Source organism: Saimiri boliviensis, chromosome 15, assembly GCF_048565385.1.
Source record: "Saimiri boliviensis isolate mSaiBol1 chromosome 15, mSaiBol1.pri, whole genome shotgun sequence".
Lineage (NCBI taxonomy): Eukaryota > Metazoa > Chordata > Mammalia > Primates > Cebidae > Saimiri > Saimiri boliviensis.
In genome coordinates, this window is record NC_133463.1 from 26,773,971 (window position 1) to 26,792,053 (window position 18,083).

At 38.1% G+C, this 18,083-nt stretch overlaps 1 protein-coding gene across 4 annotated transcripts in view; it reads right to left on the reverse strand.

Annotated features, from left to right (window-relative positions):
- The window catches only part of SPAG1 (sperm associated antigen 1), a 75,909-nt gene that overhangs the window by 45,648 nt on the left and 12,178 nt on the right, over positions 1-18,083 (reverse strand). For 2 of the 4 annotated variants that reach the window (XM_074386803.1, XM_074386804.1), the window contains 5 exons: positions 8,305-8,430; positions 6,068-6,121; positions 2,008-2,069; positions 799-905; positions 124-229 (listed from right to left, as the gene is read on the reverse strand). In XM_074386803.1, the coding sequence (XP_074242904.1) occupies positions 124-229; positions 799-905; positions 2,008-2,069; positions 6,068-6,121; positions 8,305-8,430 (455 nt within the window). The remainder of the gene's footprint in view (positions 1-123; positions 230-798; positions 906-2,007; positions 2,070-6,067; positions 6,122-8,304; positions 8,431-18,083) is intronic. The other 2 variants (XM_039464883.2, XM_074386805.1) reach the window with 2 other exon arrangements.

Below are 18,083 nucleotides of genomic sequence, written 5' to 3' on the forward strand. Positions count from 1 at the left end.
AAACGCAAGTACGATACATTGAGAGATTCTGACATAGAATTTTGCTTTTTTATACTGTTTCAACAATAAAAACATTACCATTTTTTAAAAGGCAAATCTAAACCACAGCAAACATCTGCTCACCTGGTATAATACATCACTGCTTCTTCATAATCTCCTGAATTGAAAGCTTCATTTCCTTTCTCCTTTTCACGAGTGGCAAGAAAACCCTTCTCTTTCTCAGTTAGTCCTAGAAATAAATGTTATCTGTTATATGTAAACATATAATTTAACAGAATTTTTTAAAGTTTAAATCTAATAATGTTTATTTTAACAGAAGCAGAAGAAAGGAGAAAAATCTTAAAATGCACAAAAGAAAATAAAAGATTCCCCAAGCTTAGGGATGTTTTTCTTTTTAAATCATTCACAAGTTCTGAGGATTGAGAATTTTTTAATGATTGATTTTGTTTTACATAGGTGCTATTTATCTATGGACTACAAACAGAAACAAACTGCCCATCTTTTGTTTTGAAGCAAAAAGAAAACAATTTGAGGAATTTGGAAGAAAAGGAGGATTGCAAAAAAGAAATTAAAAACAAATGAATTACAGTAAGAAAAATGGGTTTATATTTTAAATTCTTACTACATTTAAAAATTAAGTGGGTAAAAGAATCGAATTTGTTGAGTGATCAACTCTAGAAGAAAATCCATCAACTTTTCATGGAAATCTGTGCAGTACTCAAACACAATGTCTTCTAGGTTTACAGTTTTTATTATAATTCAAAAACTTTAAAGACTAAATTTTTTTTCTCCAATTACCTGCTGTCTCTATTCTTGTCTCAATTTTAGACAAGTACGACTTGTCTGTTGCCATCTTTTCTTTGTAATCTTCATCAATTTTTAAACATTCCTTTTCCACATCAAATCTTAAATGAAAGAACAATAAAAACCAAAAAAAGTACAATACAGGCAAGAAAACAAATTTATTATTGATATACTTATATTTGTACAAGTACGCCTTTGGACATATATTGTAAAATACATACTAAGTTTATAGTTTGAGTCATCTGAGTTCTTTCTTAAGAAAACATATAATTTAGTGAGAACTTAAACATTAATCAGATTTAAACTGGTCAGAACTTTGAAATTCAAATTTTTGTTTTCTTTTGGTTTGGATGGGTATAAAAATTACATTAATTATTTTTGGTTAGTTTTATTTTAAAAGAGAATGTAATAGTTTTTTATGTGCTAAAAAAACATCAAAAGTGGTGAGATCAGATATTCTCAGTACTCTATTGAAGTAATTTGATATTCTTGACATGTTCAGGTTTATAATAACTATTTAAGAAATTACTGACTGGGCACAGTGGCTCATGCCTGTAATCCCAACACTTTGGGAGGCCGAGGTAGGAAAATCACAAGGTCAGGAGTTCAAGACCAACCTGGCCAACATGGTGAAACTCCATCTCTACTAAAAATATAAAAAATTAGCCATGAGTGGTGGTGGGCATCTGTAATTCAAGCTACTTGGGGGACTGAGGCAGAATTGCTTGAACCCAGGAGGCAGAGGTTGCAGAGAGCCAAGATCGTGCCACTGCACTTCAGCCTGGGTGACAGAGCAAGACTCCATTAAAAAAAAAAAAAAAAAAAAAAAAAGGCCAGGCGCTGTGGCTCACGCCTGTAATCCCAGCACTTTGGGAGGCCACAGTGGGTGGATCACCAGAGGTCAGGAGTTTGAGACCAGCCTGGCCAACATGGTAAAACTCTGTTTCTACTAATAATACAAACATTAGCTGGGCATGGTGATGCACACCTGTAATCCTAGCTACTTGGGAGGCTGAGGCAGGAGAATTGCTTGAACTCAGGAGGCAGAGGTTGCAGTTAGCCAAGATCATGCCATTGCACTCCAGCCTGGGTGACAAGAGTGAAACTCCGTCTCAAAAAAAAAAAAAAAAAAAATTATTGCAGTATTTTGTGGTAGATAACTTTTTTAGTGATACATTTTATATAAAGACATGTAAAACATACTTATCCCATTCTGCATAATCTCTTGGAGTTTTCTTTTTAGTTGGTCTTTTAGAATATTTTCCCTAAAAGAATTAAATCATATTTTATGAAACATATTTAACATAAGATTATCAGGTTTTACTTTAAATGCAATGTAAGTATTGGGCTAAGATACAAATGGAGGACAAGTGTGGTGGCTCACACCTGTAATCCCAGCACTTTGGGAGGCTGAGGTAGACAGATCACTTGAGGCCAGGAGTTCCAGACCACTCTGGCCAACAGGGTAAAACCCAGTCTCTACTAAAAATACAAAAATTAGCTGAGCATGGTGGTGCATGCCTGTAATCCCAGCTACTTGGAGGTTGAGGCACGAGAATTGCTTGAACCTGGGAAGTGGAGGTTGCAGTGAGCAGAGATTGTGCCACTACACTCCAGCCTGAGTGACAAAGCGAGACTCTGTCTCAAAAAAAATAAGATACACAAATGGAATGGATAAGAAAAATAGGTACCCTAGAAATTATAATAACTTCAGTATTATAGTTATTAATAATATACAACATGTAAAAGAAAGAATTTTAAAGTTAATTCTGGGGACAATCTACAGGCTTTTAAGTATATATATAATTTTAAAACTCATGTGTGAATATGATTATTACTGATTTTCTTATAATAAAAAAGTACTAAATTCTGATTCATTCTTTTCAAACCTAGGCAGTGGAGAAACAATAACTGCTATATTAGAAGTGTTTTGTTTGCAATGACAGTAATCTGATTCATTAAAAAAAGAAATTATCAGCTTATATAATTAAACTGGTGGAAGGGCAGAGGTACTGCTAGATGAGGGGATCCCTATGCCCTTTCTCCACCTCTCCTTGCCTCTCCCAGTCTCTGCTCCTCTCTATCTGCTATTTCACTGTCCTTGATGGTACTTGCTTTCTTCATGTGGCAGGAAACATCGCCACAGGCATTCTGGAATTATAACCTCACAGCTGTCTCCACCAGAGGAAAAGGAGAGTGACTCTTCTATTTTCAGTAAGAGAAATTTCAAGGAAGGACTGATTGGCCAGCTTGGGTCATGGGCCCATCCTGACCAAGCACTAACAGTGGCCCAAAGCAGCCACATTCACACTGCTGAAAACAGAGGGCAGGTTCTGCTCCAGAAGAGAATGAGAGAAAAGCAAACAATAGTCATAATGTTCACAAATAATCAGTCTCCCAGAGAGGGTACAATTTTTGCTAGATAAGTACTAAGGAATATTAACTTTAAAATATTTATATAGTCTGCGGAAACAGAAATAGAGCAGAATTTATCATACTAAAGTAGGTACTGATTTGTTTTTAAACTATTACATATCTTCATTCTCATTAGTCTCGGGTTTCCTGATAGTAATACTAGGAACTATATACACTATATAAAGGAATGCTATGGAGTCCTTACAGGCTCAGTAAGTATCATTTGATGCTTGAACTCAATTTCCTGCTCATAAAGACAATGTTCTCAATGCTAAGATGATGTTATAGGTTGAATTGTGTCTCCCAAAACAATATGATGAAGTCCTAACCCCTGGTACCTGTGAACGAGACCTTATTTGGAAATAAGGTCTTTGCAATGTAATCAAGTTAAGATGAAGTCATTAGGGTGGGCCCTAATCCAATATGACTATGTCCTTATAAAAAGAGGAGAAGAGGTTCCAATAGAAGGAAGCTAGCCATGTGAAAATGAAAATAGAGCTTAGAGTTGTGCTGCTATAAGCCAAGGAAGGCTGGGGCTACCAGAAGCTTGAAGAGCCAAGGAAGGATCTTCCCTTTCAGGTTTTGGAGGACCCTGCCAATACCTTGACTTTGTACTTCTAGCTCCTAGAACCGAGAAACAATAGATTTCTGTTGTTTTATGCTGACTACTTCCTGTGGTGTTACAGCAGCCCTAGGAATGTAATACAAGTGGTACAATTTAGTTTGAAAAGGGCATTGATTAGAAATCAGGGGTATTTAGCCAGGCATGATGGTTCATGCCTATAATCCCAGCACTTTGGGGGGTCAAGGTGGGTGGATCACAAAGTCAGGAGATCGAGACCATCCTGGCCAACATGGTGAAACCCCATCTCTACTAAAAATGCAAAAATTAGCTGGGCATAGTGGTGGACACCTGTAATCCCAGCTATTCAGGAGGCTGAGACCGGAGAATTGCTTGAACCTGGGAGGTGGAGGTTGCAATGAGCCAAGATTAGCCTGGTGACAGAGCAAGACTCCATTTCCAAAAAAAGAAGAAATGAAAAGAAAAGAAATTAGGGGTAGTTAATATTCATATGTGGCTCTCAAATACCTACCTCTGACAAAAAATATCCCCCTTTAGGGATCAAAAAATGAACACGAATTGGCTTGATTGCAGTAAGCATTTCAAAATGTGTAGATATATCAAAATATTATATTGCACACTATAAATATATGCAAGTTTTATCAATTATAACTGAATAAAGAAGCAAAAAGTTTTCAATAAATAAAAAAATGAATGTGGAGCAATAAAAGTATCAAGACATGGACTCAGTATATGGGATAAAATCTAATGTGTAGTATCATATTTGGATATTTTAAGAAGGCAATGCACTCTGGCTTTGAAAGATCGGAACATCTTTCAAAGGTGCTTTCTACCTATTCCCATAACACTGCATATTTACTGTCCTAATCCATCAGTGAGGCTCAAACTTTTCAGTATCATGATGTTAGAAATGCTCGTTCCTCAGTGCCAAAAAGAAGAACTAGTGCTCATACAAAGAATTTTCTCAGCAAGGTAATTTTACTTTCTGCAGAAAGGGTGCTACTCATCAGCAATCTTGCCACAGGACCACAATGAACAAAGGAAACGCAGAAATATTTATTGCTTATGCATTGGGTTCTTACCACTGTGTCCTATCTTTGTTGGTTGGAGCTGGACCTCACAGTCTAAGCTAAACCTGATTGGCTAACAACTTAAAACTTTCCTAAATAGGTAAAAGCAATGGAGAACAAAGGAAAAGAGTAAGTTGCTTGTGAAAGAACTTAGAAAAGTAGTAACATTTCCAAATAAGGAAGGGGCATAGGCTGCAAGCTGGGACATACCTGAGCATGTCCAGAACAAATATCTTGGTTAAAGTACAAGGACATAGAATGTACTCATTTCTTTATATCTAACAACTATGTAGGATAGGGCTTAACAAAAAGTTATTAGCAAAAAGCAAGAAGGATTTGAATGAAGTTAGTCTGTAAAAGAAACTATTATTTCTAATATGTATTATTTATTCTTTAACAAGAAGGGAAACTTTGAAGAGGAACTTTTTATTTTCTACAATGACACTCTCACACTCTTCAAAATTATTGGTCACTGGAGTTATACAGGTATTCCAATTATTCACACATTTCATTATACAATTTAAAAAATCAAAATTTGTTAATATCTGCATGGAATGCATCAAAAAAGACTTTCAAACATGTTAAATAAAATTTATAGGAGGTCACTAATTTGGACTAAGCTCCTGCACTAGGCCTCAACAGACTAATCTAAAATGTAGTCACTAGTGCTAAAGTTCCACATAACCAAAGCAAAACTAAGTTGCTTATCTGACTGGAGAAATCAAGAGACAGGGATAACAGCCAAATCTCTGCTTTAACCTTTATAAGGAACGTAATGCAGAGTAACCTGTTGTTAAATGGTCTACTTTTTATATTCCTTGTCCCTGCTCAAGCTACCTTACAAAAACCAGGTGTTCTGCCATGGCCATCGGAGCACATTTTCTAAATTTTTAGAGGAGATGTCATCCTGATTCATGAATTGTTAATAGAAGCCAATCAGATTTTGAAATTTGTTGTAATTTTGTCCTCTGACAAGTATCCCCCTTAACGGCTATTTCCTGTCACAAGCAGATATTTGAGAAATGCATAATATCTAAATTATTAGATATTATATATGAAATATTTAATAACTAAAGCCCTAACTTGCACTTTGCTTTTAGAGACAGGGTCTTGCTCTGTTCCCCAGACTGAAGTACAGTGGTACCATCATGGCTCACTGCAGCCTTGGCCTCCAGGGCTCTAGCAATCCTCTTACCTTAGTCTCCTGAGTAGCTGGAACTAGAACTACAGGCACAGCCATCACACCAGGCTAATTTAAAAAAAAAAAAAAAAGTTTTGTAGATATGGGGTCTTGCTATGTTGCCCAGGCCTTGAACTCCTGGGCTCAATGATCCACCCACTTTGGCCTCCCAAAGTACTATGATTACAGGCATGAACCACTGCCCCTGCTCGCCTGGCCCTAATTTGCACTTGAAAGCTCAGATTTTCTTACTGGCAACAAATACTGTGAGTTGTTTTCCTTAAAGTGACAGGCCTCCTTCATTCACTTTCAACAAAATTTCTGCTAAAATACCAAGTAGGAATAATGATAGTTTGTCAGCCATTATTTCAAGTAAAAACAGCATTCCAGGAAAACATGACTATGCATCAGATCATAACCATCTTATTTCACTATGTAGGGAAATGCTTTCTGCATACTTCTCACTTTGTCACACAAAATACTAAAAGGATATATCCTTGATGTTCAAGATCTAACAAAGTAAACATTGTATGACTTTATCAAAGGTATTAAGTAAAATGGGAATTTATTTTTACTGTATGTTTAGTGTGCTGCCCGCCTTGCTTCACATTAAGGCAACAACAGCTTTATCCTCAGTGCAAATACCAACACGGTGACAAGGACAAAGCATTAGTATTATTTTCAAAATAGCACTGACTTGACCCTACTATACCACTAATCTGTCTACACATTGCTCTTTCATGACCAAGTATTATTTGTAGTTATATTGTTATATTTTCAGAGCAAAGTCTTAGTATACAGGGACGTTTTTTTTTTTTTTTTTTTGACATGGAGTCTCACTCTATCATCCAGGCTGGATGGAGTGCAGTGGTAGAACCTCAGTTCACTGCAACCGTCACTCCCCAGGTTCAGGCAGTTCCCTGCCTCAGCCTCCCCTGTAGCTGGGATTAAGGTGCTCACCACCATGCCTGGATAATTTTTGTATTTTTAGTAGAGGCAGGGTTCACCATATTGGGCAGGCTGGCCTTGAACTCCTGACTTCAAGTGATCTGCCTGCCTCGGCTTCCCAAAGTATTGGGATTACAGATGTGAGCCACTGGGCCTGGCCTTTTTTTTTTTTTGAGACAGAATTTTGCTGTGTTGCCCAGACTGGAGGCCAGTGGCATGATCTCAGCTCACTATAATCTTCACCTCCTGGGTTTAAGCAATTCTTGTGCCTCAGCCTCCCAAGAAGCTGGGATTACAGGCACATGCCACCATGCCTGGCTAATGTTTTTGTATTTTTAGTAGAGATGGAGTTTCACCATTTTGGCCAGACTGGTCTCAAACTCCTGGCCTCAAGTAATCCACCTGCCTTGGCCTCCCAAAATGCTGAGATTATAAGCGTGAGCCACCGTGCCTGGCCGACTACTCAATAAATATAATTTCATTGATTGCAGATAGTGGCATCCTCACCGGATTATCGTGCACCTCAGCTACCTGCATAATTCCTAATGAGGAATACAAAGATCCAAGAAGGTAAATTATCATGGAGCAGAGTGATGAAGGGCCATGGATATTTTTTAAATAAAATTGATTCAAAGAAAAGATGAGAATAACAAGAATGAATTAACCTAGAATGAAAAGACTTGGGGAGTCACCTGAGAAATTACAGGGTCATATGGATGCCAGGAACCCCAGTTTCAATCTAAACTTAAATAGAATGGGCCTGGAACTTCAACAGAGTCCTTCTCTATGGAACCCATGGATTAAAAAGGAGAAGTCTATGTGACAAAATAGGGACCAACCACAGAGAAATGGGCATAAGGGGAAAACAACATGCACTAAATAGAGGAATGACATTTATAAGTACTGAAATTATCTGTTTACTATTTTAAATCCATAATTAAATTATGGAATATGATATATCCTCTGTAGCCCTACTGGATATATACAATTGTTCCCTGAAATTTTCACACACTGAATCAGACCTTTTGCTCTCATGAAAACTGGACAGAAGAGACAGGATATGTGTGTGTAAATAAACCCAAGTTACAAGACTTCACAGAAAAAAAAAAACTGTTTCATTTTCATCTCCAAGTAATGAGATACAGCCTATTAAAGAAGGTGGTAATTCCCAGCCAGCTGAAAAACCTCCCGACTGTCCTAGAGGACATCACACATAGGCTGTTCCAATTAAACTGAGATTGCCCCTTAATAAACAACAACAATCCTCTCCCGCTTCCACCCACAAAGGTATCAAAAAGACCTACTTTGTCAACATGAAGACAGCTGTTTGAACCACGAACTGGAGGCAAATTATCTTTCATTGCCGGAAATGTCTCAGTTTCATGAAAGTGCATTTTATCTTCTTCTTTCTTAATTTCTGATACCCAACTCTGAGAATAGAGAAAAAGGTAAATATATAGTTTGAAATAATTAACCAAGTATAAGAAAGAACTAGAGTTGACCCTTGAGCAATACAAGTTTGAACTGCATGGGTCCACTTATATGTGGATTTTTTTCAGTAAAAATATTGGAAAAAATTTTGGAGATTTATGATAATTTGAAAAAACAGATGAACTAGAAATATTTAAAAATTAAGATAAAGTTAGGCATTTAGTGAATGCATAAAATATATGTAGATACTAATCTACTTTATCATTTACTACCATAAAGTATACACTAGTTATAAAAAGTTAAAATTAATCAAAACTTACCCACACACTTACAGACTATAAATGGCACCACTCACAGTAAAGAGAAATGTAAAAGACATAAAGATGCAGTATTAAATCATAACTGCATAAAACTGACTGTAGTACACACTATAATACTGTAATAATTTCACAGCCACCTCCTGTTGCTATTGTGGTAAGCTGAAGAGTTACAAGTATCTGCTTAAAATGCCTTGTGACACTCACTAATCATTTCTTCGTGAGCAGTTTGTCTCTCCAGTAAATTGATCTTGCCATAAAAAGTGATCTCTCACAGTTCTCACATATCTTTATGATGTTTAGTGCAATACTGTAAACCTTAAATAACACCGTGACATCCATACAGTGTCACTAGTGATCCTGGAAGTGCTCCCAAGAAGCAGAGAAAACACATGATTTTACAAGAAAATTGAATTGCTTGATATGTGCCAGAGATTAAGATCTTCAGCTACAGTTGCCCACCATTTCAAAACAGATGAATCCAGCTTAAGGACCATTGTAAAAAAAAAAAAAAAAGAAAAGAAAAGAAAAGAAAATTAATTTTCATACTTCTTATGGCTGGATTTCCCTAAAGCTGAGATGGAACACGAGGCCCAAGTTCCCTTGTCTGAAGAGTGTACAGTTGCCATTAACCGAGTAGCAGCTTATGAGCTGCTTGTCAGTGATGTTTATTTATCCATGGCCTGCTATTACACTGAAGATATGGGAATACCTCCTTTTGCCCACTTCTTCTCGGAGCAGACTGAGATGAAAAGGGAGGATGCAAAGCGGTTCCTAACATATCTAAGAAAACATGAGAGTTTGATCTGCCTGCCGCTTATTAAGAGGCCTGGCATAGATAACTGGGCAAGTGGCTTATAAGCCCTGAAATGTGCTGTGCAGATGGAGAACATATTAACCAATGTCCTACAAGACCTGAAAACCACAGCTTCTAAGAATGAAGAAACTGAGCTCGTAAACATCGTAATGGAGTTCCTACATAAACAGGGAGTAAACATAGCTTTTTTGGAACACCAACAGAAGATACTAGAAGAGTGTCTCCAACAGAAAGGCCCATCTGAAAAGTCTGCTAAGACAACAGGTGAAGAGACTTAACTTCTGAAGGCAGCACAGCAAGTCTTCCCATTGTAGTGATCCCAGAGTCAGCTACTTAAGTCCTGATCAGTTCCACTTGCCTGAAGACTGCTTTCCTTTTTATATAGTTTCCTAACCCTCTTTGCTATGCATGCAAATAAATCTGCTTTGCATTATTTAAAAAAAAAAAAAGCCCATTGTTGCATCACTGCAGCTACACCATCAGGCGCAAAGACTGCACTTCTTGTGAAATGCTTTTTTTTATCTTGTATTAAAAATGCAGCCTTCATGTGGGAGCAAGATTGACGTAAGAAAGATATTCCTGACTGGGCATGGTGACTCATACCTGTAATCCCAGCACTTTGGGAGGCCAAAGTGGGTGGATCACTTGAGGTCAGGAGTTCCAGACCAGCCTGGCCAACATGGTAAAACCCCGTCTCCACTAAAAATACAAAGTTAGCCAGGTGTGGTGGCAGGTGCCTGTAATCTTAGCTACTAGGGAGGCTGAAGCATGAGAATTGCTTGAACCCATGGGCGGAGGTTGCAGTGAACCGAGATTGTGCCACTGCACTCCAGCCTGGGTGATAGAGCAAGACTCAGTCTCAAAAAAAAAGAAACAAAGAAAAAAGAAAAAAAAAATAGAAAGACATTCCTATAGACTCTAATATAATTCCAGAAAAAGCAAAGTCATCATATTACAACTTAAAGCAAAAAGAAGATGATGAATCTTTAAAGCTAAAGAATTGAATGCCAGCAAATGATGGTTTGAATTTTAGAAGGAGGTTTGGCTTTTAAAATGTTAAGAGAACAGGAAAAGCAGCTTCTGCCAACCAAAAGGCAGCAGACAAGTTTCCAGACACCACTGAGAAAATCACTAAAGAGAAATAATATCTGCCTGAGCAGATTTTTAATGTAGACAAAAGTGCTGTATTCTGGGGGGAAAAATGCCACGAAGGACAGTAAGGGACAGAAGCAAGCACCAGGATTTAAGGCAGGAAGGGATAGGGAAATTCTGCTATTTTGTGCAAATGCAGTTGGGTTTATGATCAAGACTGACCTTATCTATAATGCTGCGAACCTTCAATCCTTGAGGGGAAAAGATAGATACCAGCTGCCAGTCTTTTGGCTGTAAAAGAAGGCCTGTTCAAGAACCCTTTTCCTGGATTGGTTCCATCGCTGCTTTGTTCCTGAAGTCAGGATGTACCTTGCCATTAAGGGACTATCTTTTAAAGTTCTTTTGATGGACAATGTCGCAGGCCACCCAGAACCCCATGAGTTCAAGACCAAAGGGGTCAAGTGGTCTGCTTATTCCCAAACACAACGTCTCTAATTCAACCTGAAGATCCGGGAGTCACAAAGACCTTTAAGAACTTCATTGCATGCCCTACTCTGTGGAAGGGATTATCAATACTACAGAAGAGAACTGTGATAGAACATCATAAATGTTTAGAAGGATTATACCACTGAAGATGCCATCATTATTATAGAAAAAGCCATTAAGCCAGGAGTGGTGGCACATGCACCTGTAGCCCCAGCTACACAGGAGGCTGAGGCAAGAGGATCACTTAGGAGCAAGAGCTGGAGGCTGTACTGTGCTCTATGACCCTGCCTGTCAATAGCCACTGCATTCCAGCCCTGGCAACATGGCAAGACCCACATCTCTAAGAAAAAAAAAAAAAGCCGTGAAACAATAAATCTCTGCCAGAAAAAAATTGTCCAGATGTTGTCCAGGATTTCATAGGATTTACAATAGAGAAAATCAAGGAAATCATAAAAGAGATCATGAATATGGCAAAAAAAAAAGTTTCAAGATATGAATGTTGGAGAATTTCAAGTGCAAACACCACACCACAGTAATGAACAGAAGATGACTTCATGAAGATAAGGGCTTCTAAACCAGTGCAAGACAATGAGAAGACAGAGAAGCAGCAATGCCAGAAAACAAACGGACATTAGACAATCTGGCAGAAGGGCTCTGATTACTCAAGACTGTTTTTGACTTCTTTCACAACATCTACCCTCTGTGATATGGGTGCTAAAACTAAAACGGTGGAAGAATTGGCACCATTTAGTAACATTTTTAGAGAAAAGAAAAAGCAAAAGTCAGACAAATTAGGATATTTTCTATAAAGTTACACCAAGCACACCTGCCTCTCCTTTCATCTCCTCCACCTCTTCCATCTCTGCCACCCTTGAGATGGCAAAACCAACCCCTTCTGTGCATCCTTGTCCTCAGCCTACTTAATGTGATGATGATGAGGATAAAGACCTTTATGATGATCCACTTCCACTTAATGCGTAGTAAATATATCATCTCCTCATTACGATTTTCTTTTCTCTAGCTTACTTTACTGTAAGAATACAGTATATAATCTGTATAAGTATAACATACAAAATATATGTTAATTAATTGTATGTTATTGGCAAGGCTTTCAGTCAACAAGAGACTATCAGTAGTTAAGTTTTGGGGAAGTCAAAAGTTGTAAGTAGATTTTGACTGTGTAGGGAGACAGTGCCTCTAACTCCTTGTGTTATTCAAGAGTCAATTTTTTAGACAATGTGATCCTGCTATTCTCACTATCCAGAACACATTTCCTACTTTTTATTTTAAATTATGGTAAATATGCATCAGATAATAAAATCTGCCATCAACCATTTTTAAGTCTACAGTTTAGTCTTATTAAGTATATACACGTTGTTGTTACCCTTCCTACTTTTATCTTGCAAGACCTTATTCATCATTCTTTTCCCAGATTTTCCACAACTTTCTAGTTGGGCTAAAAGTGCTTCTCCTCCATAATACATTAGCATAAAGATTTAAAAGCCATCTATTGTTAGTCTCTCTTCTTATACTGTAAATTCCTTGAGGGCAGGGCCTATGTCTTAATTTCATCTTTGTGATTCAGTGTCTGACATATAATAGGTTCTTAATGTTTATTAATTGGAATTGTGACAGGTGCCAGAAAAAAAAATTGAGTAAGAGATTATCTGTGAAATTTTATTACTTATAATTCAGAAAAGATGTATCGAGGGTTCTAACATTTGTTAGACACTCTTAAAAGCACTTGGATACAGCAAAAGAAAAAAACTAAATGTATCTGACCTATCTGTATAGAAAGCAGGGGGGGTAAAAAGGGGCAAAGAGGAGAAATATGAGAAGGAAAAAAAAGCAATAAGGTGAGAAAGGTAAAAGACAAGAGGAAGATTTATGGAGAAGAAGGAAGCAAGAAAGAATGGAGAAAAGGGGACAGGTGGCAAACAAAGTGTGAAAGAAAGGCAAGTGAATGGGATACTAATTCACAAAGTGGCCAACAGGAGTTCTAGCCCAGCCTTGGCAACATAGCAAGACCCCAGTCTCTACAAAAAAATTAGCTGAGTGTGGTGGTGAATGCCTATAATCCCGGCTACTTGGGAGGATGAGGCAGGAGGATCACTTGAGCCCAAGAGTTCAAAGCTGTAGTGAGCTATGATTCTGCCACTGCACTCCAGCCTGGGTGACAGAGCAAGATCCCATCACAAAAAAAAAAAAAAAACAAGAAGTGGTCAAGAAAAGCAAAGACACACAACGGGTAAAAAAGTAGGCTCATCAACTAAAATCAAGCTGTCAACATCCTGAAAACAAGGCCAAAATGTCTGGGCATACAGTGCTATTTTTGACTGGTAGATTAGTTGTATTTTTGAACTCAAGCCAATAAAATGAAAAGGCTGAGGGCCGGGCGTGGTGGCTCAAGCGTGTAATCCCAACACTTTGGGAGGCCGAGGCGGGTGGATCACGAGGTCGAGAGATCGAGACCATCCTGGTCAACATGGTGAAACCACGTCTCTACTAAAAATACAAAAAACTAGCTGGGCATGGTGGCGCGTGCCTGTAATCCCAGCTACTCAGGAGGCTGAGGCAGGAGAATTGCCTGAACCCAGGAGACGGAGGTTGCGGTGAGCCGAGATCGCACCATTGCACTCTAGCCTGGGTAACAAGAGCGAAACTCCATCTCAAAAAAAAAAAAAAAAAAGAAAAGGCTGAAAATTTAAAAAGGAACATTCTAAGTTATAGAATACATATACCTCAACATTGTTTCTAGATGTTTTGAAATTGTTTTCAACTCCAGAAATATATGACTAAAATACAGTAAACCAAAAAACTGGTTCTCTAGAATCTGCTTTTTATATATGTATATTTTTTTCTTTTTCTTGTTGTTTTTTTTTTTTTTTTTAAGACAGAGTCTAGCTCTGTCTCCCAGGCTGGAGTATAGTGGTGTGATCTTGGCTCACTACAACCTCCACCTCCTGGGTTCAAGTGATTCTCTCATGCCTCAGCCTCTGGAGTAGGTGGGATTATAGGTATCCGCCACCATGCCTGGCTGATTGTATTTTTAGTAGAGACAGAGTTTCACCATGCTGACCAGGCTTATCTTTAACTCCTGACCTGAGGTGATCCACCTGTCTTGGCCTCCCAAAGTGCTGGGATTCCAAGCATGAGCCACTCATGCCCAGCCCAAAAATAATTTCTTAAGCAAAATGAAACTGTGAAGAAACTCTGAGAAAATATAAGTAAATATGCCTCTCGTGGAGAGAAAACCTTCCTAACTATAAAAGCTGATGAAAAGATCTTTTTTCTTTTCTTTTCTTTTGTTTTTTGTTTTTTGTTTTTTGAGACGGAGTTTTGCTCTTGTTACCCAGGCTGGAGTGCAATGGCGCGATCTCAGCTCACCGCAACCTCCACCTCCTGGGTTCAGGCAATTCTCCTGTCTCAGCCTCCTGAGTAGCTGGGATTACAGGCACGCACCACCATGCCCAGCTAACTTTTTTGTATTTTTAGTAGAGACGGGGTTTCACCTTGTTGACCAGGATGGTCTCGATCTCTTGACCTTGTGATCCACCCGCCTCGGCCTCCCAAAGTGCTGGGATTACAGGCTTGAGCCACCACGCCCAGCCGAAAAGATCTTAAAGAATAAAATTGAGGATAAAATTTTATGTGATTACATAAACAGTTTTAAAAATAAAACACACCACACATGACATTTAAAAGGTAAACAACAAGCTAGAGGAAAATTTGCAATATATAGTACAGAACTCTTACAAAACAATGAGAAACATATTAAAAGAAAAATCACAAAAATCAGCTGGGTGTGGTGGTACATGCCTGTAATCCCAGCTACTCCGGAGGCTGAAGCAGGAGAATCACTTGAGACCTGGGAGTTAGAGGTTGCAGTGAGCCGAGATTGAGTCACTGTATTCCAGCCTGGGTGATAAAGTGAGACTCCATCTCAGACCAAAAAAAAAGAAAAAAGAAAAATCAGTAAAGGGAATTCTTGTGGCCTGATGGAGTCAGAGACTGGATTTACCCTCTTGCCTAAATTCTAGAAAACGGGGTAAAATATATGGAGTGATGGTGTTCAGCCACTAGACAACAGGTGGCACAGGACAGTGATTCTTGACACAAGGGGAAACAAATGAGGTAAGCCCTACATTGTAGTGAAATACATATTACACTGTCTTCCGTTTCCAGGCTGCAGCACAGGAAAGGTACTCAAACAGAACCCTGTGGTCTCGATGAATTCAGCAGACAGAGTTTGCACCTTAGGGAGGCGAAGACTGTGAGGATTCTGGGGAAAAAGTGCCAAAGAGGAGGAAGCTGTACAGAAAGAGAGTTATAACGATAACCTGAATAGCCTTGTATTTATTTGAAAAATTGAATTCATAGTTAAAATCTTTCCTACAAAGAAAACCCCAGGACTATACAGAATCAATGGTGAATTGAATTAAACATCTCAGAAAGAAATAATAGCAATTCTATACCAACTTTTATAGAAAACAGAAGAGAAAATACTTCCCAAGTCCTCCTATGAGGCCAGCATTATCCCGCTACCAAAACCAGACAATGGCATTACAGGAAAATAAAACTACTGACCAGTATCTCTCATGATCATAGACACAAAAATTCTTCACAAAATTTCAGCAAATCAAATCCAGGAATATATTTGTAAAAGATATATAATGACCAAGTAGAGTTTATCCTGGAATGTAAGGTTGGTATAATATTTAAAAACAATCTACATAATTTACCTTATTAACAGACTACAAAGAAAATCATCTGTTCAAATGCAAAAAAAGCATTTTACAAAATTCCAAACCCATCCACGATAAAAATTCTCATCAAACAAGGAACAGAAGGAAACTTCTTCAACTTAATAAAGGGTATCTACACAAAATTTAAAGCTAACATTGTATTTCACAGTGAAAGGCAGAATGATTTCCCTGTAAGACTGGGAAACAGGCAAGGATACCTGCTTTTACCACTTCTAAACACTGTACTGGAGGTTCTAGCCAGTTCAATAAGGCAAGTAAAAAATAAATCAATAGCAGACTGGAAAAGAAGCAAATCTCTCATATTTCACAGATAGCATGATCCTGCAGGTAGAAAATCCAATAAATCTACACAAACATTCCTAGAACTAATCCATGAATTTAACAAAATTGCAGGAAATGAAGTCAGTATGAAAAAGCAATTAGATAAATACAAACTTGGATAATTAAAATTGAAATTAAAATTAGATGTCTAGAGTAGTCAAACTTATAGGAACAGAAATAGAATGATGGTTGCTAGGGCACGGGGAATGGGGAAAAATAATGGGGAGTTGTTGTTTAATGAGCATAGTGTTTGTTTTGCAGGATGAAAAAGTTCTGAATAGTGGTTGCATGACCATGTGAATATGCTTAACACTATTGAACTGTACACTTAAAACTGGTTAAGATAATGATTTTTATGTAATATGTATTTCACTACAATAAAAAAACAAAATTTCCTAACTGAGGTGACAGGTTGAGCAAAAAATTGAAATTACAAAAATATTAACATTTACAATAGCATGAGCTATATGTAATGCTTAGGAATAAGTTTAGCAAAAATATGCAACTATATACTCAAAACTATAAGACATTGCTGTAAAAAAATTGAAGACCTGGGCCGGGCGCGGTGGCTCACGCCTGTAATCCCAGCACTTTGGGAGGCCGAGGCGGGTGGATCATGAGGTCGAGAGATTGAGACCATCCTGGTCAACATGGTGAAACCCCGTCTCTACTAAAAATACAAAAAATTAGCTGGGCATGGTGGCGCGTGCCTGTAATCCCAGCTACTCAGGAGGCTGAGGCAGGAGAATTGCCTGAACCCAGGAGGCGGAGGTGGCAGTGAGCCGAGGTTGCGCCATTGCACTCCAGCCTGGGTAACAAGAGCGAAACTCCGTCTCAAAAAAAAAAAAAAAAAATTGAAGACCTAAATGAATGAAGAAATATATAATGTTCAAGGATCTGAAACCCCAATATTGTTAAAATGTCAGTTCTTCCAGAATTGATCCATAAATTCAACATAATCCTAATCCAAACACAAGCAAGTTATTTGGTAATAAGCAAAAGACATAGGATAGCCAAAACAACTTTTAAAAGGAACAGAAGTGGAAGACTTGCACTACCTCCAGCCTCTTTTTTTTCCCCCAGCCTCTTATTACAGTAAGATTTTAAGAGTTACTGTAAAACTATTACAATCCAGACAAGAAGGTAATGGAACAAAGATGGACATTTAAAATAGACTGCTTATGAGTTAGGCTTGCTCATCAAGGAACATAAAATAAACATTAAAAATAAAATAATGAAACATAACTGAGGGAGTCAGAAATAGACCCACACATAAGGTCAATTGATTCTTTTTTCTTTTCTTTTCTTTTTTTTTTTTTTTTTGAGACAGTCTCGTTCTGTCGTCCAGGCTGGATTATAGTGGTGCCATCTCAGCTCACTGCAACCTCTGCCTTCTGGGTTCAAGCAATTCTTGTGCCTCAGCCTCCTGAGTAGCTGCGACTACAGGCACATGCCACCATACCCAGCTAATTTTTAGTATTTAGTAGAGATGGGGTTTTGCTATGTTAGCCAGGCTGGTCTTGAACTCCTGACCTCAAGTGATCCACCCGCCTTAGCCTCCCAAATTGCTGGAATTACAGGTGTGAGCCACTGTGCTCAGCCTGATTGATTTTTTTTTAAGAGATTTTTTTTTAGAGATGAGATCTTGCTATGTTGTCTAGCCTAGAGTTAAGCAACTATTTACAGGCTTGGAAATAGTGCATGATAGCCTAAAACTCCTGGGCTCAAGTGATTCCCTCGTCTCAGCCTCATGACTAGCTGGGACTACAGGCATGTGTTACCACACCCAGCTTTTGTCAACTGATTTTTGACAATGGTACCAAGAAATTCAAAGATAATATTTTATTAAACGG